The sequence below is a fragment of the Mytilus galloprovincialis genome, chromosome 9 (assembly GCF_965363235.1).
Source record: "Mytilus galloprovincialis chromosome 9, xbMytGall1.hap1.1, whole genome shotgun sequence".
NCBI classification, from domain to species: Eukaryota; Metazoa; Mollusca; class Bivalvia; order Mytilida; family Mytilidae; genus Mytilus; species Mytilus galloprovincialis.
This window is the reverse complement of record NC_134846.1, coordinates 94,018,186-94,044,764: the sequence shown is the minus strand read 5'-3', so window position 1 is coordinate 94,044,764 and position 26,579 is coordinate 94,018,186. Positions and strand designations below refer to the sequence as shown.

General features: G+C 33.2%; 1 protein-coding gene and 1 long non-coding RNA gene across 2 annotated transcripts in view; both read left to right on the top strand.

The window, feature by feature from the left end:
* Positions 1 to 26,579, top strand: part of LOC143046885 (uncharacterized) — a 132,393-nt gene continuing 105,814 nt past the window's right edge. Inside the window, exons 1-7 of the mRNA XM_076219942.1 lie at positions 1 to 88; positions 7,670 to 8,650; positions 10,999 to 11,157; positions 13,455 to 13,616; positions 14,274 to 14,450; positions 19,117 to 20,707; positions 21,362 to 21,543. Of these exons, the coding sequence (XP_076076057.1) occupies positions 46 to 88; positions 7,670 to 8,650; positions 10,999 to 11,157; positions 13,455 to 13,616; positions 14,274 to 14,450; positions 19,117 to 20,707; positions 21,362 to 21,543 (3,295 nt within the window). The 5' untranslated portion in view covers positions 1 to 45. The remainder of the gene's footprint in view (positions 89 to 7,669; positions 8,651 to 10,998; positions 11,158 to 13,454; positions 13,617 to 14,273; positions 14,451 to 19,116; positions 20,708 to 21,361; positions 21,544 to 26,579) is intronic.
* LOC143046408 (uncharacterized) lies at positions 25,317 to 25,791 on the top strand. Its single transcript, XR_012969158.1, has 2 exons — positions 25,317 to 25,447; positions 25,694 to 25,791. It is a non-coding gene; the product is annotated as an uncharacterized LOC143046408 (long non-coding RNA).

Sequence of the window (26,579 nt, the reverse complement as noted above, 5' to 3'; positions counted from 1 at the left end):
GTGTTATGTTTGTGACTTTATAGTATTTTGTTAAAACAGTGAAAAATGAAGTTACACATTCGGTTACTCATTCTTTTAACAGTAGCAGGTAAGTAGAAAAACCAAAATTTGTCGTTGCTTCAAATAACTAACATGCATTATTTATTAAGATATAAGTTAACAAAAATTAAATATATAGAATGATTCAACGGGGAAACATCACCGTTACACAATGCCACAGCAGTTTTTGCATTTTATATTTTAAAGATATAAAAAGAAGTACGAGAGAGCTAAATCCTAATTTGAGTGTTTTCCTGCAATTTTTTCCTAAAATAGAGATGATTTAAGATAACATTTTTTTTTAACAGCGAAGATATATTAATTATCATAGGAATTTGGATGTTTTTCTAAATTACAATTTTATTTCGAACCAATAGAAATTTAAGGTAGACGTTTATCAAATTCTGATGAGCGTATAAATACCATAGTGATTATTTTAATGTTCAACATGTTAGTTTCTGTTTTCGAATGCCGCGGACATCTTTGTTTTTAATCAACATGCTTTTAAAAGATGAAAGTAAAATATTCATGGATAAAAAGTAATCCCTCTAGGTAAAAAACTGAATACATATTTTTCAAACTTGTCCTAAAATGACAGAGGGAAATGAGGCTAATTTTGTCGGTTTTAGCAGGCTCCAAATAGAAATATTGAGAACGACTTTTTGCTTGTAATCTATATCCGACCTGTACTTTTTATCAATTCTGCTTCAAGTTTTGCATTTGGTAATACTTTTTTTAAATGATAATGTCTTGTATTGCCCCTTTATTTGTACCCTTTAGACTTTTATAAGTTCCACTTTGTCGTTAGAACTGGGGACAATAGAGTGGGATTCCACTAACTTTCGGGCAAAAAAAGATATGAAAAATAAAATATGGAAACAAAAGAGGACAATTTATCCTAGACTTCTAAGACTAAACAAAGGTTCTTTTTCTAGTCAACTCCTACGTCACTTTTTCAGTTTAATTTGTTGGTAAAAACAAAATCTTGTTGAGATGCTACATCTCTTGAGCTTATAATTTGGTTTATATCCTAATTTTAATTTTTAGCATTGTCTTTCTCATAAATCTGAAACCACGGCGTTGACGTATTCTACATTACCAATAAGAAACTCAAAGATCAAATTTTTAGACACATTATGAAAGTGTCTGATAAATACTTTCATATTTTTTTCTATATTCCATGATGGCTGTTTTAAGCTTGACCTGTATACACACAAATGTGTGACCTTAAGCCATGATGTTAATTATGTATGTCTACCTGTGATGAAAGTCGCAGAAAGCGCCGGGGGGGAAGCGAGACATATAGGAATTGCGTTTACGGCGACAGTTATTTTGATAGGAACTACTTGCGAATGCTTAGTCCGTTTCTGTGTATGTTACATTTTAATGTTGTGTCGTGGTTCTCCTCTTATATTTAATGCGTTTCCCTCAGTTTTAGTTTGTTACCCCAATTTTGTTTTATGCCATAGATTTACGAGTTTTGAACAGCGGTATACTACTGTTGCCTTTATATAAAACTGTCTGTCAGTTTGTCGACCGCCATTTTTGACCCGGTCCACTAGATTATTGTCCAGCGACTGAATTGAAGCCATTTTGCTGTCCATTATGTTGCCTGTTTCTGATTTTTTTGCCGAAAGACGAGACATTTCTCTGTGTCAATTGTCTATTTTAATTTGTCATTGCGCTGTTATCTCAATTGTCCATGGCGTTGTCAGTTTATTTTCGATTTATGAGTTTGACTGTCCCTCTGGTATCTTTCGTCCCTCTTTTACATTCAAATATGGGTTGTAGAAATTCGGAACTATGTAAATATGTTTGGGTTATTTTATGAAAGCGTGCCACATTTAAGTGTCCAAGGTTGTCAAAGAAATCAATTTGAATGATACGAAAATATTTTCTCATTTCTGTAACAAATAGATATAGGAAGATGTAGTATGAGTGCCAATAAGACAACTCTCCATCCAAGTCACACTTTATAAAAGTAAACCATTAGATCCTAGACTGACATCGAACATTAAGCTATAAAGGACACCCCAAAAAATACTAGTGCTTGTGAAACCATTCAAACGGGAAAATCAAGTCTAATTTATATAAAAAACGAGAAACGAGAAACACTTATGAACCACTTCAACAAACGAAAACTACTGAACATGTATGTTTTGCCCGATAAATGTTAAAATCTAATATCGTAAAGCACCGTCAGTATAATATCATCCGTTATAAATGGAAATACGTAAACCACTGTTATATAAATGAAAAAGTCTTGTAATTAATGGATTCACGCACAAATTCTGCATGGAGTGACCCCTTAAATTTAATTAAACTCTATTCGGTAGCCATGGGTATTTCTTGTGGGCAAACAAAAAAATTGAATAAAGGTTTCGTTGAATTGTTTTATTGGAAGAAGCCGTAAATTGCGGATTTACATGAATGGAATAATCGGTTACCCTGAAGTGTTTTAATTGTAAGCTATTGATCACCTAGGTTTTATCAATTTATTTTCCATGCTCGAATAAAAAAAAAACAATTTCATAAACATTGGATTATAGTGGGGAAACTGTCATTTTGAATTGTTTCGCATTTTGTCATGACAGGGTCCTTTACACATGTTACAGTTTACCTTACGGTATTGGGTTTGCTTATGGTAAAAGGCCATACGATGACCTATAATTGTGTATTGTTGTCTCATTGGCTATTATACCTGTACCTGGACAAACTGAGTAAGAATACTGACATCCAAAACTGAAATGTCAATTTGTAACATTTCTGGGTGTAATTTCATTTATCAAAACTAGGATTTTCCAAGTCAAAACGATATCATTGACTTTACCACATGTTATTTCACCTTGCCTCAATGGTGATACAACTCTGTGACTGTTCCCAGTTATCATGAGTTCGACCTCTGAAACTTTATTCCGTGTTCCAATTCATGCAGTCAAAATGTAGGTAACCGTATCATTAAACTTCCAATATACTGTCTCTGCATGCATGGTGTTTTCGTCTCGATGGCAATGGTTGAGGGTTCGATCTTTTCTCAGATCATGGAAGTATTATATTGTGATATCGGATCCATGCTCAGATTAAAACCAAAAACTTGAACACTGGTTATTGTTGCTTTTCTGATAAGCACATGACATTTAGGACTACACATTTTGTACGGGCACGTTAAAACAAGGCTCAGCATGTTGGTGTAGTACATAACAGGCCGGTTCATATTCGTTTATCACATTACTGAGCACGTTCTGGTCCCGAATATATGCCACCCATTGTCATCTTAAATATCAACGAGACAGCAACTGAACGACACAAATAATGGAAAGGACATAAAAGTACAATGGACCTGTATATAATTACATTTAACCGGATCATAATAATTTAAATCGAATGAAACTTGAAATCAGCGATCAATCAAGAATTAACCCTTTACGGTGCGTGAAACCATTACAATCGCCATGGTAATTGCATAATTATAGATGCAGTTAAAGAAATCGTATGATCTCGTATGGAGTTAATGTATTTCTCTAAGAAATATTTTTAAAACCTTTTAAATTGACTGACAATATATTGGACTGTGTATTTCAGAACATCACATTCTGAATAAATTGAAATTTCTCAGTAGGTTGCATTACAGACGACAAAAGTAACGACATGAGTTGCATTCAATTTCCTGTAAATGTAAATGTGAATTTAATTAGTATATTTCAATTAATTCATTATTCAGTTTATCTCTAATGCACTTATATATTGATAGGTCTTTCAATTCTCACGGTAATCTTTTTTCCCGATAGGTCAAATTGGTTGTACAATATTTTGAGATATCCTTTGATATATACTTTTGGTGTGACTATAACTGAAATTTGCACAGTCGTATTGGCACATTTTTAATCTGATCTGTTAAGACTGAGTGTTAGGCTGAGTACTTTCAATATACCATCCCCTTTAGAAAATGATGTAACAGCGCAACGAAGCTACAAACTGTCGGCATAAAATCTAAGAACATAACTGACTCTTCAAATTGACACGAAGCATGCTAAAAAAAGCTCAAATCGTGTTCTTTGGTTGATTTAAGTTGCTGCCTGTGAAACCTAGGGAAACTTGTACATATAGGCTCCAGATAAAATATAGTATAAACAGATTTACTTATTCGATTGAATTTGTCAGAAAAAATAAAATCACAAAAACAAATAACTAAATAAATACCCCCTCACCCAACACATACACTGTTCACTCTTAGAAGGAGTTAGAATACAGTGGGTGCAGCCATTTTTAAAAGAGCATTGATCGTCAAAATGTAACGGGGGTTCAACCCTCGCACACTTGAATCGGCCACTGATACAACAATCTCTCAACTACCCACTTAACGGAAAAGAAAAATGTTTCCGATGACTTGCCAACCAACATAACCGACACGAGCCACTGAAAATAGAAAATATTGTTAAAATACATGTTGTTGTCTATTATCTTGAAAACCGCTATGAAAAGAGAAATCATACAGAGGCAAAATTGTTGACAATGATGAGATCTACCTATTGTTTATTCACATCAAAACTGTCAGACGTCATCTTATAGGAGTAATTGCTCTTAAATAAATAACAGTTTTTTTTTTACCTCTGTTTTTTTTCAATTTTGCTTGTTATCTTGAAAATGATAATTGATAGAAACTTTGAGTAACTAAAATAATTAACACGACAGGATCTACAAATAAATTATTATTTTCAAATCGTCGAACGAATCCTTATTGGAGAGATTGCATGCCCTTAAATACAGATTTTATGATTTTATTCCGTGTGTTTTCCTTAAATATAAAAAAAAAAAAAAAACGATAAAAGATAGGTAGACGCTAAATATACGCAAAAATGGTCAACAATATAATTTCTGCAAACAAGTCAACATATCAAAATCGTCTGACGACCTCTATAATTGGAGGTTTAGGCGTTAATGACAATTTTACAATATATTTGTGCTTTTTTTGCATTATATCAAGAAAAAACCCTATAATAGATAGTAAGAATTTGAATAAGTTTATAAGATCAGCAAGACAAGATCTACAAATAAGTTTCGGACCAAACGAGTCATTTTACTCCTATTTGGAGTCATTGCTCTTTGATAATGATATGTCCAGTTTCTCTTATCTTAATTGAAAGCTAGACTATTGTTACTGTAGATAGATAGCCACTTTAGATAACAAAAATTATCTTCTAGACTATAGATATAGGAAGATGTGTTATGAGTGCCAATGAGACAACTCTCCATCCAAATAAAAATTTATAAAAGTAAACCATTATAGGTCAATGTACGGCCTTCAACATGAGCTCACACCAAACAACAAGCTACAAAGGGCCCCACCAATTACTAGTGTAATACCATTCAAACAGGAAAACAAACGGTCTAATCTATATAAAAAAAACTGCAAATAAATCAAATGTTTCCGTAATCAGTCGACAACTTGAGTTATTACTCTTGACGATTTGGGCCAATATTTTACATGTTTTTTCTATTATCTTAAAAACTCTAACAAATAGATAGACACTTTAAATATCCAATATTATCACCAAGACAAGATCTACAGATAGGTGATTATTTTTGCAAAAATCGTTAGTAAACACTTTATAGGAGTTTAAATAACATTAACACCATGTTTTGTGTATTCACGGGGTGAAAAGTAAGATAGTGATATATTGATTGTTGGTTGTTTAACGTCCAGTAGCAAATATTTGATGCATGTTCAGGACGAAAATGAGATAGTGAGAAACTGCAAGATAAAGAAAGTATCAGCTTGTCAAGATCAACAAAAACATTGTTCTCATGGTTACATAGTGTCCATTGTTGAATATGCACGTTATAGATGCCTGTACCAAGCGAAATAATAAAAACTGACGTTAAGTTAAAGTTTGATCAAATATCTAAACTATCAAATATCAAAACGTAATTCAGAATTTGAAATTGCAACGGTTTGGTCAATTGGTGAAAATTTCAAAATTTCAAAATTTTTCAAATGTTTGATAAATAATTTCAAAAATCTAAAATTTGCAAACGTTTTTTAAAATATTGTTACATACCTTTTTTTATGATTTAATTTAACACAAATCGTGTCACTCTGTATTGCTTTTTAGACAGTATCATCTGCAGTGTTGCTATTGTCTTGATTCGGAACCTTCCAATCCTTCTACCCAGCATTGTGTGGACAGTTAGTTTATTGACATCCGGTTTATGGTGGCACGGTAGTATTTCCTGGCCCATAAGGGATAGCCTTTTTAGAATTTTCACCACTTTCTAACACTGCAAAAAATTCTACATTCACGGTTAAGTGAAGAACTTTCATTTTACTATTCAGAAATAAATATGAATGTGTATGATGACCGTTTACTTTTTTTGCTATTTTTAAAAACCTACAGGTAAGGCCACTAGTACTTTTAGGTCTTTTATGTTGCAGTGAATACAAAATTTAAAAAAAATGTAGAAAATGTCATGATACACATTCAATTTATATTTAAATCAAATCAAACCTAAAATAAACATTTAAATACTAAATAATTCATCTGTCCAAATTAAGGGGAATTAACCTACACATCAAGGCACATCTATTACACAAGTCAGGAATACACATTATCGCTAATCCCGGCTTACCCGGCTGCTTGAACTTTTGACGTCAACAACAATTACTTTTCCATTGTCATGATTGTGGCGTCAGATATTTTGTTTTATGACGTTGACCAACATTTTACGGGAACATGTGTGATATCCAGCAATGGCGGACAAAAAGCGATAAGGTGTATATGACAGTTCTTGTCCATTGGTTTTTGCGTTTTGTTATTTGATTTTGCCATGTGATTATGGACTTTCCGAATTGGTTTTCCTCTAAGTTCAGTATTTTTGTGATTTTACTTTTTACTTTTTTTGCTATTTTTAAAAATCTAAGGCAACTATTAGTACTTTTATCATGCAGTGAATACACAATTTAAAAAAATTCTCAAAAATGCCTAAAAAACAAAGGATAAAATAAGAAAGTGTTATTTTGATTTATAAGACCCCTTGGCTTCCAGCCGTTCATCAATTTGGGACATACATTCATAATAGACCATACCAGCTTCAAGAGAGCATACTAGATACATTTAATAGATTGACAGCTCAGAATATATAACATAAATTCCATTCTTTTTATTGTGCAATAAATCCAGTTACGTGCTGATAAGAGTTTAACTGCAGAGGCCACAGAGTTGGGAGGGGGGGAGGGCGTAATAGGTTTCCACACGCATTAGATTTAAATAGACCCTCTTCTTTATATGGCCATCAAATATTCCCCCTATGAACATGTCTGACATGTCTTTGTTACTCCACTGTACTGTCAATATTATTTAAGTAACATATTCATATGATATTAAGTAGCTTCACATTTATACATGTAACAAGTGTTTTATGCTGTTTAATCATTAATTCTTGGTAGGATTCTTATTAGATTATTATTTGTATAATGCACACCCCCTTTTCCAAAAACAATATTACTAGGCTTGTTGCATGAAATCATGCCCAAATTTTCTGATAAGATTTTAAAAGGGATTTCGGGTCTCAGATTGCAAAAATCAGATGAAAAAGTAGTTGCTTAATTTTCAAGTTTTAATTTTATTTATAGATAAAAGTTATACAAGTATATCAACAAATATACATAGTACCACAAGAGAAGAAACCACTGAAAGCCACACATCTGAACTGACCAGTGCCACTGGTAGCTCATCAAAAGAAATATATGATACTACTGTTGCTGATAGCCTTATAAGTGAGTCTACAGTGACATATAGCATTAGCACAAGTGCAGACCATGCCACAAGTAGTCCTGATGAAGCAACCAGCAGTTATACTACAGATACGTACAGCATTAGCACAACTGAAGCCACAAGTAGTCCTGATAAAGCCACCAGCAGTTATACTACAGATACGTACAGCATTAGCACAAGTGAAGCCACAAGTAGTCCTGATGAAGCCACCAGCAGTTATACTACAGATACGTACAGCATTAGCACAAGTGAAGCCACAAGTAGTCCGGATGAAGCCACCAGCAGTTATACTACAGATACGTACAGCATTAGCACAAGTGAAGCCACAAGCAGTCCTGATGAAGCCACCAGCAGTTATACTACAGATACATACAGCATAAGCACAAGTGAAGCCACAAGTAGTTCTGATGAAGCCACCAGCAGTTATACTACAGATACATACAGCATAAGCACAAGTGAAGCCACAAGTAGTTCTGATGAAGCCACCAGCAGTTATACTACAGATACGTACAGCATTAGCACAAGTGAAGCCACAAGTAGTCCTGATGAAGCCACCAGCAGTTATACTACAGATATGTACAGCATTAGCACAAGTGAAGCCACAAGTAGTCCTGATGAAGCCACCAGCAGTTATACTACAGATTTGTACAGCACTAGCACAAGTGAAGACCGTGCCACAGGTAGTACTAAGGATGCCACCAGCAGTTATACTACAGATACTTATAGTACTGTTGTTAGTGGAGATATTGCCATCAACTGCCCTACAACAACTGCCATCAACAGTTTTACTACAGATGTGTATCCCTCAACAACAGATGGTGTCAACACAACACACAATGGTAAGACATTCAATGTTTAACCTTCCTTTTATGTGTATTTACATATGTTGACCTGTCCTATTTACATATCATATTCACTTCTTATTTGCATATAATCATCTACCCTGTTTCAGATATGGGGTTATCATAATCAGTAATCGTCATCAGCTGTAATCGATTATATTTTTCAATGTAATCCTATCTAATCAGTAATCATGCAATTTCTGATTACAAGTAATAGTTATGTAATCAATTACATTGCCAAAAACAGGTGTAATCATGATTACTTTTAGATTACTTTAAGATTACATTCATATGATAACATGCTGATTACAAATCTTGTATACTGGTATATATATAGGAAAATAGTATTTGATAGACAATATGAAAATGTAAAGCATGAATAAAAATATCATGGAACTAGTATTCACTATGATGGGACTTTGTTTAATGTGATAAATAGTAACATCTATAGAACAAGTTTTGTATAACCAAGTGTTTTATTTTGTTAACAGTTTACTAAAGGAATTTGCTTTCCAGTGTTTGTGAGATTGAGCTCTTATGATATAAGAGTATGTCTTGAAAGCATTTTTGTTCATTGATTGAACACTTCTGATAATAACTCCAATTTTAAATAAGTATGCCCAATATTTTTATAAAACTACAATGAAATTCAAAAGCAGAAAACATTTATTTCCAATTTGACTTTGAAGTTTGACATTCATGATCCCTTTTAATTCAAAATGGAATTTAAAATCATATTTCATTTTTTGACAATTTTAATAGATTTTGTTTTCCATGAATAATATATGTATTCAAAATTTTCAAACAAATTATGACAATTAACCAATTATAACTTTATTGATATTGCAATTAAGACAATAAAATTTTAATACCCAAGCTCACCTATTGTTTGTTAAAAAAATGAAAGTAGTGATTATCACCTGTAAAAACATTTATGGATGTGTCAATTATGTCCTCACAGACAATAAAACTATACTTGACTGACTTGATTGATTTTTCATTATTTGTCCAGGTTTTTTGTGAATTGGGCAGTTGGTTAAAATTTGTAGAAAAAACAATACACCTTATCGCTATTTGTCCGCCATTTCTGGATATTACACAGGTTCCTGTAAAATTTTGACGTCATAAAACAAAATATCTGACGCCACAATTGAGAAGTGATTGTTGTTGACGTCAAAAGTTCAAGCGGCCGGGTTAGTCGGGATTAGCGATAAGGTATATTGTAATGTAATCGATGACATTTTTTAAAGTAATCGACCCCATCCCTGCCCTGTTTACATATAATCATCTACCAAACGCCTAAAAAGTGTACAAAATAACACCAATAACAAAAAAAAAGGAAACATTAAATGTACGCGACTCTATAAATTTTCAGATAACTAATATGCTCCATTAGTATTATTGTGATGTAAAATGAATCATATCGATCTTTTCCGATTGTAAAATGAATCATATCGATCTTTTCCGATTGTAAAATGAATCATATCAATCTTTTCCGATTGTAAAATGAATCATATCAATCTTTTCCGATTGTAAAATGAATCATATCGATCTTTTCCGATTGTAAAATGAATCATATCAATCTTTTCCGATTGTAAAATGAATCATATCAATCTTATTGTAAAATGAATCATATCGATCTTTTCCGATTGTAAAATGAATCATATCGATCTTTTCCGATTGTAAAATGAATCATATCAATCTTATTGTAAAATGAATCATATCGATCTTTTCCGATTGTAAAATGAATCATATCGATCTTTTCCGATTGTAAAATGAATCATATCGATCTTTTCCGATTGTAAAATGAATCATATCAATCTTTTCCGATTGTAAAATGAATCATATCAATCTTTTCCGATTGTAAAATGAATCATATCAATCTTTTCTGATTGTAAAATGAATCATATCAATCTTTTCCGATTGTAAAATGAATCATATCGATCTTTACAATTATAAAACTATAACAATCTTGAAATTTATACAATAAAACAGTTAAAAATAACATCGTAGAGACGCTTGATATAATTCAAATATATATATATATATATGAAATGCAATTTTTATCTGTAATCATGCAGCTTGTGTGTATCAGGGATATAAAGGTAGTGAAGGTATAAAAGAGGGACGAAAGATACCAGAGGGACAGTCCAACTCATAAATCAAAAATAAACTGACAATGCCATGGCTAAATAATAATAAAAAAAAAGACAAGAAAAGAGAAAGATATAAGTTTATATATTTTTGAAGTAAATTGAAAAAAAGTTGAGGTGTTGACTTTGTGTGTCACTTTGAATACATAATGTCTGAACAAAATAACAGTTATTTGTAATTATTTTGTACAGGTGCAGTTGAAGGATATTGGCTAGAATGGAGTGTTTGGGGACCTTGTATGTACTATCCAGGATCAGTTGACTCTTGTGAGGGATATCAGTCTAGACAGAGACAGTTTAGTACAGGACACTGGACAGATGAAGAGTGTCAGACATGTTATTTTACAACTGGTAAACCTTTATTTATTTATGTCTGTCTAAGACGGGATGTATATTATGGTATACCCTTGTCCATCTGACTGTCCATTCGTAAACAGATCTTCATTTGTCTGTCTGTGATTTCTCTGTCTGTGTATTTTCAGTCCTAAATTATCAACTAAAAATCTTAAATAAATGTCATAAACTTGATTAAGTGACTGTTATTAATGTTTACACTTGTAATTTTGAAACAGTCTTTATCCTGTACTGTTAAGAATTACAGTTGATGGTCAAAATCATGAAAAATCTGTCTAAATTCCTTCAGAAATTTACAATGAAATTTTGTCAGGAAGAATCTTACGAAATTTCATGGAGAAATACACTATTTCATAATGATATCTTGTCCTGGACAGTATTTTATTATAAAATGTTGTTTGTGGACAATATTTTACTATGAAATTGTTCAGCAGATAATATTTCATGAGGGACGTTATTTTATGCTATGGTTCTGAACAAAGTTATTGTTAGTAGGATACAGGTACATACATTGTTTAACATGTTTAAGGTCAATTAAAACAGGTGCTTGTTATTGTGAATAATTTATAGCTAAAAAAATCTCTTCATGTTAAAAGACAAAATAAGATTTAAAACATTATATATAATGGAAGGACTTAATAGATTAGTTCTTTTTTTAAATTAATTTTGATATTTTGGTGAGAAAACAATTGAGAGACTTATTGTTGAAAGGTATTTACAGCGGATTCCAAGGAGTATGTAGCTAAAGGTAATATCTCTGGTTAGCTTGCTTGCTAGCTGAACCGTGAAGTCATTGTTAGGTAAGGTAAACTACCCTTCTTTCGAAGTAGCCTAGTCCTAAAGACAGATAGATGCATTATCTGTCGGAATATTCTACTCTTAAAGGAGGATAGTTTACCTAACCTAACAATGACTTCACGGTTCAGCTAGCAAGCAAGCTAACCAAAGATATTACCGTTAGCTACATACTCATTGAAATCTGCTGTAAAAAGAGTGAGACTTTATTTAATAGACACTCCATGTGTAAAGCAAAATTATATTGGGGTGAAATTTGATCCGGTGGAAAAAATGTCACAGTAGTTGTTGTTATTTTTTTACCCGGAGGAAAATATTTCCCAAGGATATTTTTTCCTTTGCCATGAAATTCTATCTGGGTAGTTAAACTATTGAATAGTTATTAAAAAAAACGTAATCTTTACAAATACTATGAAATAATAATCATGATAATAATGTATTTGAATTAAAGCTAAATTGTTAAAAAAAAATGTATTATAATGGGAAATAATTTCACAAATTGAAAATAATATCCTGAAATTTTCAAGTAAATATCATTCTTTTAAAAAGACAATTATTATGAAACATATGAAAGAAAACCAGAAGTAATTTCAAAGATCATAATTATGAAATAATATCACGATTAATTTAATATAAATAAAATAAGGTTAGTGAAATACAGGTAAAAGTGAGTTGTTTTCAGATCCCAGTACAAATATAAATTAAAAAGTAAAGGTCGAAATATAGTTGCATTACTATTGTAAACAGAAATGGAAGAATTTGAGTATGATGATATTTTTAACTATATAAATAGTTTTGTCTGGGGACAAAGATGTAGTAGTTGATTATATGGAAATCAGATGAATCATAGCATAAAAATATATTGGAACACAAGCAATTTCAATAGCTGGATAGTATTTACCTGTGAAATATTATCTGTATTATTTAATCATGCTTTAGGTCATCTTTTTATATAAATGAATATAAAAAAATAAGATTCAAGGAAAAATTTCACTATGAAATAGATTCAGGAATATAATAATATCTTTAAAATATAAATTACTCATTATTACCTCCCTTTGATTGATAAATAATACAAATTTGTTCTACCTTTGTGAAACATTTATAATTATAGTCAGGTATATATTGATTACTAGTAACTTACATAGTAGTCAATGGGACTTCATTTCACAAGGTTCTGTGAAATATGGAACGGAAAATATACACTGGTACATACTATCTGCATAACACAGATAGATTTTCACTCCTCTGGAAACAATCTACCTGTGAAATACCATGTCTGGAAAAAAAATTACTGTGACAAATTCTCCCCAGGATAAAATATGGTTCTGAACTAACTTGCAGCATATTACTTAGCTTTATCTAAACTTTTAATATTATTGTCTTGGTTGGTTGGCACTGAGAAGGATTTTACAATTGTGATTTTAAGATCTCACTAGCAAGAACAATAGTTTACTTTGTGGAAAATCATCTAATATTTTTAATTTAATTCTTTGTAGAAAAAATAAATGGGAATTATTCGAGCTGGACAGAATGGGAGGACTGTTCCATTAATTGTAAAGGGAAATCTAGTAGATACAGAACATGTGATGACCCTTCACCATGTAATGGGGGCAGAAATTGCAGCGTTCTTGGTGTAGATACACTCACAAAGGACTGTGGTATGTTGATAGCCGACCATATTTACACTTCAATTATATGTTGCTAGTGTTTTGAGCTTGTACAAAATGAATTGATTACTCTCCTGTATAGAATGGATACTATGCTGCCTACAAATTATAGATACATGTATAAAAAGATTTGGTATGTTTTGATATAAGAAGATTTGGTATGTTTTGATATAAGAAGATTTGGTGTGTTTTAATATAAAAAGATTTGGTATGTTTTGATATAAGAAGATTTGGTATGTTTTTGATATAAGAAGATATGGTATGTCTTGATATAAGAAGATTTGGTATGTTTTGATATTAGAAGATTTGGTATGTTTTGATATAAGAAGATTTGGTATGTTTTGATATAAGAAGATTTGGTATGTTTTGATATAAGAAGATTTGGTATGTTTTGATATTAGTCCATAGACAAATTGTACTTTATTGAACATTTAAATCATTGGTTCATTTGAAAAAAAAGCAGTTGACCTTCTTTGAAAACAGAGTCCATGTAATGAGTCTATTTGTGGAGCATTGTTCAATTTGAAAATTGACTATTTAGGAGGCATGTTACAATAATTCAATCACTGATATTTTTCAGGTCTGGTGGATGGTGGCTGGTCTACTTGGGGAGAATGTTACAGTAATTCAATCACTGATATTTTTCAGGTCTAGTGGATGGTGGCTGGTCAACTTGGGGAAAATGGTCTACCTGTTTACCAGAGAATATGACATCTATTTACGGTATAGGGAATCATACAAGATCACGTAACTGTTCTGATCCTGAACCTGTCTGTTCCGGAGAACCTTGTGAGGGAATGGCTAATGAAACTAGTTTATGTACAGGTAACATAGCTATTAGAGAGTCTTGTGAGTGAATCGCTAATGAAACTGGTTTATGTACAGGTAACATAGCTATTAGAGAGAACCTTGTGAGGGAATCGCAAATGAAACTGGTTTATGTACAGGTAACATAGCTATTAGAGAGAACCTTGTGAGGGAATGGCTAATGAAACTGGTTTATGTACAGGTAACATAGCTATTAGAGAGAACCTTGTGAGGGAATGGCTAATGAAACTGGTTTATGTACAGGTAACATAGCTATTAGAGAGAACCTTGTGAGGGAATGGCTAATGAAACTGGTTTATGTACAGGTAACATAGCTATTAGAGAGAACCTTGTGAGGGAATCGCTAATGAAACTGGTTTATGTACAGGTAACATAGCTATAAGAGAGAACCTTGTGAGGGAATGGCTAATGAAACTGGTTTATGTACAGGTAACATAGCTATTAGAGAAAACCTTGTGAGGGAATCGCTAATGAAACTGGTTTATGTACAGGTAATATAGCTATAAGAGAGAACCTTGTGAGGGACTGGCTAATGAAACTGGTTTATGTACAGGTAATATAGCTATAAGAGAGAACCTTGTGAGGGACTGGCTAATGAAACTGGTTTATGTACAGGTAACATAGCTATTAGAGAAAACCTTGTGAGGGAATGGCTAATGAAACTGGTTTATGTACAGGTAACATAGCTATTAGAGAAAACCTTGTGAGGGAATCGCTAATGAAACTGGTTTATGTACAGGTAACATAGCTATAAGAGAGAACCTTGTGAGGGACTGGCTAATGAAACTGGTTTATGTACAGGTAACATAGCTATTAGAGAAAACCTTGTGAGGGAATCGCTAATGAAACTGGTTTATGTACAGGTAACATAACTATTAGAGAGTCTTGTGAGTGAATGGCTAATGAAACTGGTTTATGTACAGGTAACATAGCTATTAGAGAGAACCTTGTGAGGGAATGGCTAATGAAACTGGTTTATGTACAGGTAACATAGCTATTAGAGAGAACCTTGTGAGGGAAGGGCTAATGAAACTGGTTTATGTACAGGAAACATAGCTATCAGAGAAAACTTGTGAGGGAAGGGCTAATGAAACTGGTTTATGTACAGGAAACATAGCTATCAGAGAAAACCTTGTGAGGGAATGGCTAATGAAACTGGTTTATGTACAGGTAACATAGCTATTAGAGAGAGCCTTGTGAGGGAATGGCTAATGAAACTGGTTTATGTACAGGTAACATAGCTATTAGAGAGAACCTTGTGAGGAAATGGCTAATGAAACTGGTTTATGTACAGGTAACATAGCTATTAGAGAGAACCTTGTGAGGAAATGGCTAATGAAACTGGTTTATGTACAGGTAACATAGCTATTAGAGAGAGCCTTGTGAGGGAATGGCTAATGAAACTGGTTTATGTACAGGTAACATAGCTATTAGAGAGAACCTTGTGAGGAAATGGCTAATGAAACTGGTTTATGTACAGGTAACATAGCTATTAGAGAAAAGCTTGTGAGGGAATGGCTAATGAAACTGGTTTATGTACAGGTAACATAGCTATTAGAGAGAACCTTGTGAGGGAATGGCTAATGAAACTGGTTTATGTACAGGTAACATAGCTATTAGAGAGAACTTTGTGAGGGAATGGCTAATGAAACTGGTTTATGTACAGGTAACATAGCTATTAGAGAGAACTTTGTGAGGGAATGGCTAATGAAACTGGTTTATGTACAGGTAACATAGCTATAAGAGAGAACCTTGTGAGGGAATGGCTAATGAAACTGGTTTATGTACAGGTAACATAGCTATTAGAGAGAACCTTGTGAGGGAATGGCTAATGAAACTGGTTTATGTACAGGTAACATAGCTATTAGAGAAAAGCTTGTGAGGAAATGGCTAATGAAACTGGTTTATGTACAGGTAACATAGCTATAAGAGAGAACCTTGTGAGGGAATGGCTAATGAAACTGGTTTATGTACAGGTAACATAGCTATTAGAGAGAACCTTGTGAGGAAATGGCTTATGAAACTGGTTTATGTACAGGTAACATAGCTATTAGAGAAAACCTTGTGAGGGAATGGCTAATGAAACTGGTTTATGTACAGGTAACATAGCTATTAGAGAGAACCTTGTGAGGGAATGGCTAATGAAACTGGTTTATGTACAGGTAACATAGCTATTAGAGAGAACCTTGTGAGGGAATGGCTAATGAAACTGGTTTATGTACAGGTAACATAGCTATTAGAGAAAAGCTTGTGAGGAAATGGCTAATGAAACTGGTTTATGTACAGGTAACATAGCTATAAGAGAGAACCTTGTGAGGGAATGGCTAATGAAACTGGTTTATGTACAGGTAACATAGCTATTAGAGAGAACCTTGTGAGGAAATGGCTAATGAAACTGGTTTATGTACAGGTAACATAGCTATTAGAGAGAACTTTGTGAGGGAATGGCTAATGAAACTGGTTTATGTACAGGTAACATAGCTATAAGAGAGAACCTTGTGAGGGAATGGCTAATGAAACTGGTTTATGTACAGGTAACATAGCTATTAGAGAGAACTTTGTGAGGGAATGGCTAATGAAACTGGTTTATGTACAGGTAACATAGCTATAAGAGAGAACCTTGTGAGGGAATGGCTAATGAAACTGGTTTATGTACAGGTAACATAGCTATTAGAGAGAACCTTGTGAGGGAATGGCTAATGAAACTGGTTTATGTACAGGTAACATAGCTATTAGAGAAAAGCTTGTGAGGAAATGGCTAATGAAACTGGTTTATGTACAGGTAACATAGCTATAAGAGAGAACCTTGTGAGGGAATGGCTAATGAAACTGGTTTATGTACAGGTAACATAGCTATTAGAGAAAAGCTTGTGAGGAAATGGCTAATGAAACTGGTTTATGTACAGGTAACATAGCTATAAGAGAGAACCTTGTGAGGGAATGGCTAATGAAACTGGTTTATGTACAGGTAACATAGCTATTAGAGAGAACCTTGTGAGGGAATGGCTAATGAAACTGGTTTATGTACAGGTAACATAGCTATTAGAGAAAAGCTTGTGAGGAAATGGCTAATGAAACTGGTTTATGTACAGGTAACATAGCTATAAGAGAGAACCTTGTGAGGAAATGGCTAATGAAACTGGTTTATGTACAGGTAACATAGCTATTAGAGAGAACCTTGTGAGGAAATGGCTAATGAAACTGGTTTATGTACAGGTAACATAGCTATTAGAGAGAACTTTGTGAGGGAATGGCTAATGAAACTGGTTTATGTACAGGTAACATAGCTATAAGAGAGAACCTTGTGAGGGAATGGCTAATGAAACTGGTTTATGTACAGGTAACATAGCTATTAGAGAGAACTTTGTGAGGGAATGGCTAATGAAACTGGTTTATGTACAGGTAACATAGCTATAAGAGAGAACCTTGTGAGGGAATGGCTAATGAAACTGGTTTATGTACAGGTAACATAGCTATTAGAGAGAACCTTGTGAGGGAATGGCTAATGAAACTGGTTTATGTACAGGTAACATAGCTATTAGAGAAAAGCTTGTGAGGAAATGGCTAATGAAACTGGTTTATGTACAGGTAACATAGCTATAAGAGAGAACCTTGTGAGGGAATGGCTAATGAAACTGGTTTATGTACAGGTAACATAGCTATTAGAGAGAACCTTGTGAGGAAATGGCTAATGAAACTGGTTTATGTACAGGTAACATAGCTATTAGAGAAAACCTTGTGAGGGAATGGCTAATGAAACTGGTTTATGTACAGGTAACATAGCTATTAGAGAGAACCTTGTGAGGGAATGGCTAATGAAACTGGTTTATGTACAGGTAACATAGCTATTAGAGAGAACCTTGTGAGGGAATGGCTAATGAAACTGGTTTATGTACAGGTAACATAGCTATTAGAGAAAAGCTTGTGAGGAAATGGCTAATGAAACTGGTTTATGTATAGGTAACATAGCTATAAGAGAGAACCTTGTGAGGGAATGGCTAATGAAACTGGTTTATGTACAGGTAACATAGCTATTAGAGAGAACCTTGTGAGGGAATGGCTAATGAAACTGGTTTATGTACAGGTAACATAGCTATTAGAGAGAACCTTGTGAGGGAATGGCTAATGAAACTGGTTTATGTACAGGTAACATAGCTATAATAAAATACAGCAAACCAACAACACCTGTTATCCCAGAAAGACATATGTTACAGCTTATCACATGATATACACGTGCAAATCTCTCTATCTATAATTCTTTAAACTAACAAGTAGAATATCCAATATAATAGATAGAGGAGAATAGGATCAACACAATAAAACCGGGAGATTTCAGCTTGACAAATAGAAGACCCTTTTTATTGGGAATTTTCTAGCCAGTGATGTTTTTGTTTGGTTTCATTTATGCCACCATGTTTAACCAAGGATATATTTATTTGGTTAAATTTACGCCATCATGTGTAACTAGAAATATTTTTGTTTGATTTCATTTATGCCATCATGTTTAATCAGGGATATTTTTGTTTGATTTCATTTATAACACCATATTTAACCAGCAATGTTTTTGTTTGATTTTATTTATGCCACCGTATTTACCAGCAATGATTTTTTTGTTTGGTTTCATTTATGCCACTATATTTAACCAGCAATGTTTTCATTTCAGTGATACCTCCTTGTCTGACTAGTGAAGTGTTTGATCAGAATTATTTGTCCGTAGATTCCCCTATGGTTGTTTACACATCGGCTAAGGCTAGTATTGAAGCACTGGCTCAGAACTTATGTTTTACCAATACATCAATATTTTATTCATGGGAGCTATTTAAAAGAATGACAGATAATAACGGTACAGTCACAGAGATCAAAGAAAATCGTACCAGTAGCTCTTTTTATTTTTCACTCCAACCACATGACCTTAAACCGGGGTTATATCGTTTACATGTCAAGATCGGTTTTCCTGAAGACTTCACACACTGGATGGGGGAATCTATGTATCTAAAAATAGAACATCCTCCACCAAACACGTTCATTAAAGGGGGAACAGGCAGATATATTGGTGAAGGTTCTGTGACCTTGGATGGAAAGTCAGGGTCATACAGTTTGAAGAATGGACCTGGAGATCCATCAGGTCTTGTTTTTGATTGGGCGTGCTTGAACTTTGTCACAAACGACATTTACAAACTACTTAGTTTCAAGATTGATCCGTTGTTTGTATTTCTTGAACAGCAAAATGTGGAGAAATGGTATGACACAGATTTCTTACAAGAAGTAAATGAGAAATTAATCAGAATAAACGCTTCAACTTTATATACACATGTACAATCCCTTGATAATGCTACTGGGAAATTAACCGATAATTACAATGTAACTATACGAGAAATATATAAGACAAGTTACGTAGCAGGTCAGGACGATGGTTCGTCAGGATATGATTCATATGTCAATAATAACTATACAAATTATTATTACTATGTTATAGAGACCAGACCGTTTCAGGATTTCTTCCATATTAGATATATGAAAGAACTGTACAAAGATGCTCAACCAAAGATATTTAAGGAGATAGTTCTACCAGATGATAACGAGGTAGTTAGGAATGAGTATAATGAGCTAGTTAATGACCTTTTATATGAGGGGTCTTCTTTTGTTGAACACTTAATGGATTTTCTTGACCTTCTTTCAGATAGTTATTTAACAATGTTAAGTCTTTACAACTTTGAAGGTGTACCTATAGAAGATTTGACAACTAACTCACCATTTCTTATAGTCCTAGATGATTGGTTAAGAACAATGAAAGATATTTGTGATGACCTTGAGCTGATGAATTCTACCATTAATACGTATGCATCTCATGTTGATATAATGGAGAAGGGGTTACAATTAACAGATTATATCAAAATGGACGACTTTCTTCAGTTGTATATAACGAAAACAGAGAAAAAATTTGAACATTTCTACCTTGACTTTTTGAGGGACTTTTACAATATTATATTACGTATAAACCAAGTGGATTGGAATAGGTTAGAAATGATAGAGAAAAACTATACGAATTGGCTGTATGGTTTAGTGGATGACAATCGATGTTCCCACTTTAATCCTAAGACTGATGGTTATGCTGAGTTACAGGTACAGAGACAGGACGTGGTTAATGGAGTTGGTTATCTTATATACCTGCGAGCCTACTTTGAAGGTTCATACGGATATTTTGTACAGCATGCCCAGACAATAGATGGAGATCCACCAGAACTAGAATTAGAGTAAGTTCTTAAGGATGTAAAAACTTGAATTATTAATTATTTGTTATTGGCTTTGAGATAGCTGTTAATTACTGCAAGTGCTTTGTGTCTATTTTTATGCCCTCGCTGTACTGGAGGGGGCATTAAGTTTTATGCTTGTCCGTATGTATGTCTGTCTGTATGTCTGTACGTACGCCAAACGTCCCAAAGTTGTTTTCTGTTCTCTAAATTTTAAGTTTGCATCAACCAAATATTTTGAACTTATACACAATGCTAACTACCACTAAGCACACATCAATTTTTTTGGTGGTGTCACTTTAACTGTTCTAGATTTACGCCCCTTTACCAATGGAACAATTGCTGAATTTTTGGTCCCTGTTCTCTACTTAATTTAGCCACAACCAAATGTTATGAAACTTATACACAATGCTAACTACCACAAAGCACCGGTCGAGTTTCAATTTTGGTGGCTTCACTTTGACTGTACTAGACTTATGCCCTTTTATAAATGTAAAAAATGCTGAATTTTTCTTTTATGTTTTCTAATTTTAGTTTGTCTCAACCAGGTTTTTAATGTTAAGATTTTCTGGGGTTTTCTTATTTTGTATATAAATATATAAGTGTTAATTGATCATTTTTGAAAACATTGTTAAAAATTGTCTTATTAAATTTAAGATGTCGTCTCAACTGTATGAAGAAAACAGCAACAACTTCTATACTGTCTCTGGTAGCAGTTTGTCCATCATGTACAATGTCAGAACTGATTAATGCGAAGTTCTCATGGAATTTTAAACATTTCCCGATTGATACAAGGAAAGTGGCAGATTATCCCAACTGGCAAGACATGATGTTATCAGGTTAGTGTGATAAGATAGAAGATCAGTGATCATTCATTTTAATAGGAAAGCTTGTCACAATTCAGCTTATGTTCATTGTTGAAGGTGGTATGTTGTTGACCTTTAGCTGTTAACATGTATCGTTTGGTCTCTGGTCAATAGTAATGTTTAATTGTTAGGCATACCACATATCCTTATTTTTACCATGTTCTTGCTCTTAATACCCTCTGTATCTCTGGTCAATAGTAATGTTTCATTGTTAAGCATACCACATATCCTTATTTTTACAATGGTCTTGCTGTTAATACCCTCTGTATCTCCAATAATTTTTTGTAGACCTATTCACCTTGAGGTGTATGTCCCTCTTTCTGAACTAGTGGCTTAAGACAAGTTATGTGGATTAAACTGGATTTTTTCAGCCTTATATTTCAGAAGGTTATAAGACCTGAATGCTTCATACCTGGAATGCAGATGCCATATGTTCATTGCTTAGTGACTGCTTGAAAAAATGCAGTATTTTAGTCATTGAAAGGTTTTGAAATACCATAAGCAATAGTTCAGCTGTATTTGGTGTATGGTGTGATTGCAGGTTTCATCTGATCATGGCTTTTTCTTCATTGTTCATTTTGCATTACGATACCTCACATATATTACAAACAATTCTATTGGGTAACACCTTATCACCTGACATGGAATAATTCAGTTAATTTTCACTTAGTTGTGAGGAAGTACGAATAACTCTTAAAATTTACACCAGTGATGAATAACCCTATTATTGAGCGGCGAATAACCTTTTGAGCTCACCTGGCCCGAAGGGCCAAGTGAGCTTTTCTCATCACTTGGCGTCCGTCGTCCGTCGTCGTCCGTCGTCGTCCGTCGTCGTTAACTTTTACAAAAATCTTCTCCTCTGAAACTACTGGGCCAAATCAAACTAAACTTGGCCACAATCATCATTGGGGTATCTAGTTTAAAAAATGTGTGGCGTGACCCGGTCAACCAACCAAGATGGCCGCCACGGCTAAAAATAGAACATAGGGGTAAAATGCAGTTTTTGGCTTATAACTCAAAAACCAAAGCATTTAGAGCAAATCTGACATGAGGTAAAAATGTTTATCAGGTCAAGATCTATCTGCCCTGAAATTTTCAGATGAATCGGTCAATCGGTTGTTGGGTTGCTGCCCCTGAATTGGTAATTTTGAAGAAATTTTGCTGTTTTTGGTTATTATCTTGAATATTATTATAGTTAGAGATAAACTGTAAACAGCAATAATGTTCAGCAAAGTAAGATCTACAAATAAGTCAACATGACCAAAATGGTCAGTTGACCCGTTTAGGAGTTATTGCCCTTTATAGTCAATTTTTAACCATTTTTCGTTAATTAAAGTAATCTTTTACAAAAATCTTCTCCTCTGAAACTACTTGTCCAAATTAATCCAAACTTGGCCACAATCATCTTTGGGGTATCTAGTTTAAAAAATGTGTGGCGTGACCTGGTCAACCAACCAAGATGGCCGCCACGGCTAAAAATAGAACAAAGGGGTAAAATGCAGTTTTTGGCTTATAACTCAAAAACCAAAGCATTTTGAGGAAATCTGACATGGGATAAAAATGTTTATCAGGTCAAGATCTATCTGCCCTAAAATTTTCAGATGAATCGGTCAATCGGTTGTTGGGTTGCTGCCCCTGAATTGGTAATTTTGAGGAAATTTTGCTGTTTTTGGTTATTATCTTGAATATTATTATAGATAGAGATAAACTGTAAACAGCAATAATGTTCAGCAAAGTAAGATCTACAAATAAGTCAACATGACCAAAATGGTCAGTTGACCCGTTTAGGAGTTATTGCCCTTTATAGTCAATTTTTAACCATTTTTCATAAATTAAAGTAATCTTTTACAAAAATCTTCTCCTCTGAAACTACTTGTCCAAATTAATCCAAACTTGGCCACAATCATCTTTGGGGTATCTAGTTTAAAAAATGTGTGGCGTGACCTGGTCAACCAACCAAGATGGCCGCCACCGCTAAAAATAGAACATAGGGGTAAAATGCAGTTTTTGGCTTATAACTCAAAAACCAAAGCATTTTGAGGAAATCTGACAGGGAATAAAAATGTTTATCAGGTCAAGAACTATCTGCCCTGAAATTTTCAGATGAATCGGTCAATCGGTTGTTGGGTTGCTGCCCCTGAATTGGTAATTTTGAAGAAATTTTGCTGTTTTTGGTTATTATCTTGAATATTATTATAGTTAGAGATAAACTGTAAACAGCAATAATGTTCAGCAAAGTAAGATCTACAAATAAGTCAACATGACCTAAATGGTCAATTGACCCCTTAAGGAGTTATTGCCCTTTATAGTCAATTTTTAACAATTTTCATTAATTTGGTAAATTTATGTAAATTTTTACCAAATATAGTTCTCTGTTACTAATGGGCAAAGTTCATGATAGATATAATTGTAAGAAGCAAAATCGTTCAGTAAAGTAAGAACTTCAAACACATCACCATCACCAAAATACAATTTTGTCATGAATCCATTTGTGTCCTTTGTTTAATATGCACATAGACCAAGGTGAGCGACACAGGCTCTTTAGAGCCTCTAGTTAGTGTATAGATTTGCACTAGAGTTATCTCCTCTGAAAATGATGTCACAGACGTAAATAAACAAAATGGCAGCGTTCATGTTATATTGGCAGCCCACCGAGAGACGAGGAAATAAACTTTGGAAATGAATAGAGTGCCAGCAGCCAATGATATCTCTTATAAATTGTCCATTTTACGGCCATCAATATTTTACAAAAATATTCTACTTTTGATGTATATTCAGGAAATTCTAGAACACAAATGTATTTTCAAATGTCAGCTTGTGTTTGTTATGTAAATAATAAAGTAATGGTTCAAAAGGCCCTTTCAATGTTAGTTCGGTATAATAAACAATTGTGGCCCTTTAGAATCAATGAATATCCAAAATTGTCAACCCTTAAAACTTATTTCACTTAGGGCTGCACCCTCATTTCAAATAACCTTCTTATGGTGACAATTTTGGATATTTACCTTTTCAGTGTGCCATAATTGTATAATGTTGTGGGTTGTGGTTGTCTAATCTCAGATAATATAAGCAACAGGGATTCTATATTTTGTTTATGGAATGATTGCAATGTGAACATGTCTGTATGGAATTTATCCCCTTAAAATTGATCAGTTGGTGATTTTTTTTAGTCCATAGATAATTAGTTGTTAGTGTTAATCAAGTGTAATATAAGAAAAGATAATTATTAAAACCAAATTCCAGTGTTTCACAATCTTTATTCGTAATATTCATTTTTAGAACAATTATGTCATTAAGATAAATTAACTTTCAAAAATATGACTTGGATTATTACCACTTAATAAACAGCAAGCAGATTGCTTTATATTTAAAAGTTTTCAACCTGCTAAGTGAAATTTTAGAAAAATATTTACAAAAAAACAGTACTTATCCATTGGAGTAGATGGTATGAAAAAAAAAATTCTGTTGTGCTGCACTTGTTTAATCAATATCTTTCAAAGAACAATGGTTAAAATTTTTACATATTGATAAATAAAATAGATGAACCCAGACTTCAACTTGGTAAAATATTTAAACCCTATCAGAAATCTTAAATGTGAGACCAAATGGAAAAATCCAAGTTTAATTCTGTATTTATTTAACTGGTAAATGAACTCACTTTTTAAGTTAACAGTACACTTTTATATAGCAGCAATCACAGGTGAGACACACTGGGTTCTGTGGAAGACCTTACAAATTTATTTACAAATTAAAGCAATTATTTATTGCTCAATAGAATGATGCTGAGAACCGATAAACTCAGACATAATGATTACATCATATTAAACAGATGGTCAATCATTGGGATTGGAAGGAACTAAAGAACATTATATGTAATGTGCTGCACTTGCTTAACGTGGACAATCTTTCACTAGCAATGCATTAATATAATGTTGAACCCAATTCCAAATGCTAAATGTAGAACCACGTCTATAAAATATATTCTCTTTTAAAAATACAGTTAATAAAATTGATAATGGAAATGGGGAATATGTCAAAGAGACAGCAACCCAACCAAAGAGCAGACAACAGACGAAGGCCACCAATGGGTCTTCAACACAGTGAGAAAATCCTGCACCAAAAGGTGGTCCTGAATAAAATAGTGTACTAGTTCAGTGAAAATGGATGTCACACTAAACTCCAAAACATATAAATGAACTAAAATTAAAAAACATACAAGACTAACAAAGGCCAGAGGTCCCTGACTTGGAACAGGTGCAAAAATGCTGCTATGTTACACATGTTTTGTGAGAAAGAAAAAAACAAATTTTAAAGAAACTAACCAAACGACAATGATACATAAATTAATAATGAACTACTAGCAGTTACTGACATGCCAGCTCCAGACCTCAATTACACTGATTGAAAGATTATGTCTTCATTATATGAAAATCAAGTACATGTACAATTCCTCCTGTAAGGAGTTTAGTATGATACCATCATAAAGTATATGAGAAGAAAAAAGTTAAAATGTCAAATTAGTCTTGCATTAACTATTTATTCTCATAATTACAGAATATACCAAGTTACAATGGTCAAATTAACAAGGGGTCAAAGTTACAGATCATTAGAATTAAATACTTCAACGTGTCCTTGTGACTTTTAAATGTAAAATTAAGTTAAACTTTAAAAGTATTGAAAACTATTCTTCAAAACATAGCAAAAAATGTGAGACAAAATGTAAAAATCCTAATTAAAAATGTGTATTAATTTAAAGACTAATTACAGTTGAAGAAAAAAAAAATGTATACAACATGCAAGGTTAGTAGGTATATATAAAAATTCATTGTAACATAAATTATGATAACAAGCACATGTAAAATCTTAAAGGAATGATTCTATTTGTATTTGTTAAACACCTTACACAATGTTGGTGACTGTATTTGATATTGTCCTAGTGAAAATTGTTCTGTCCATTTTCACTGCATATATCATAATTAAGATACAATATTATTTTTATATCCATCAAA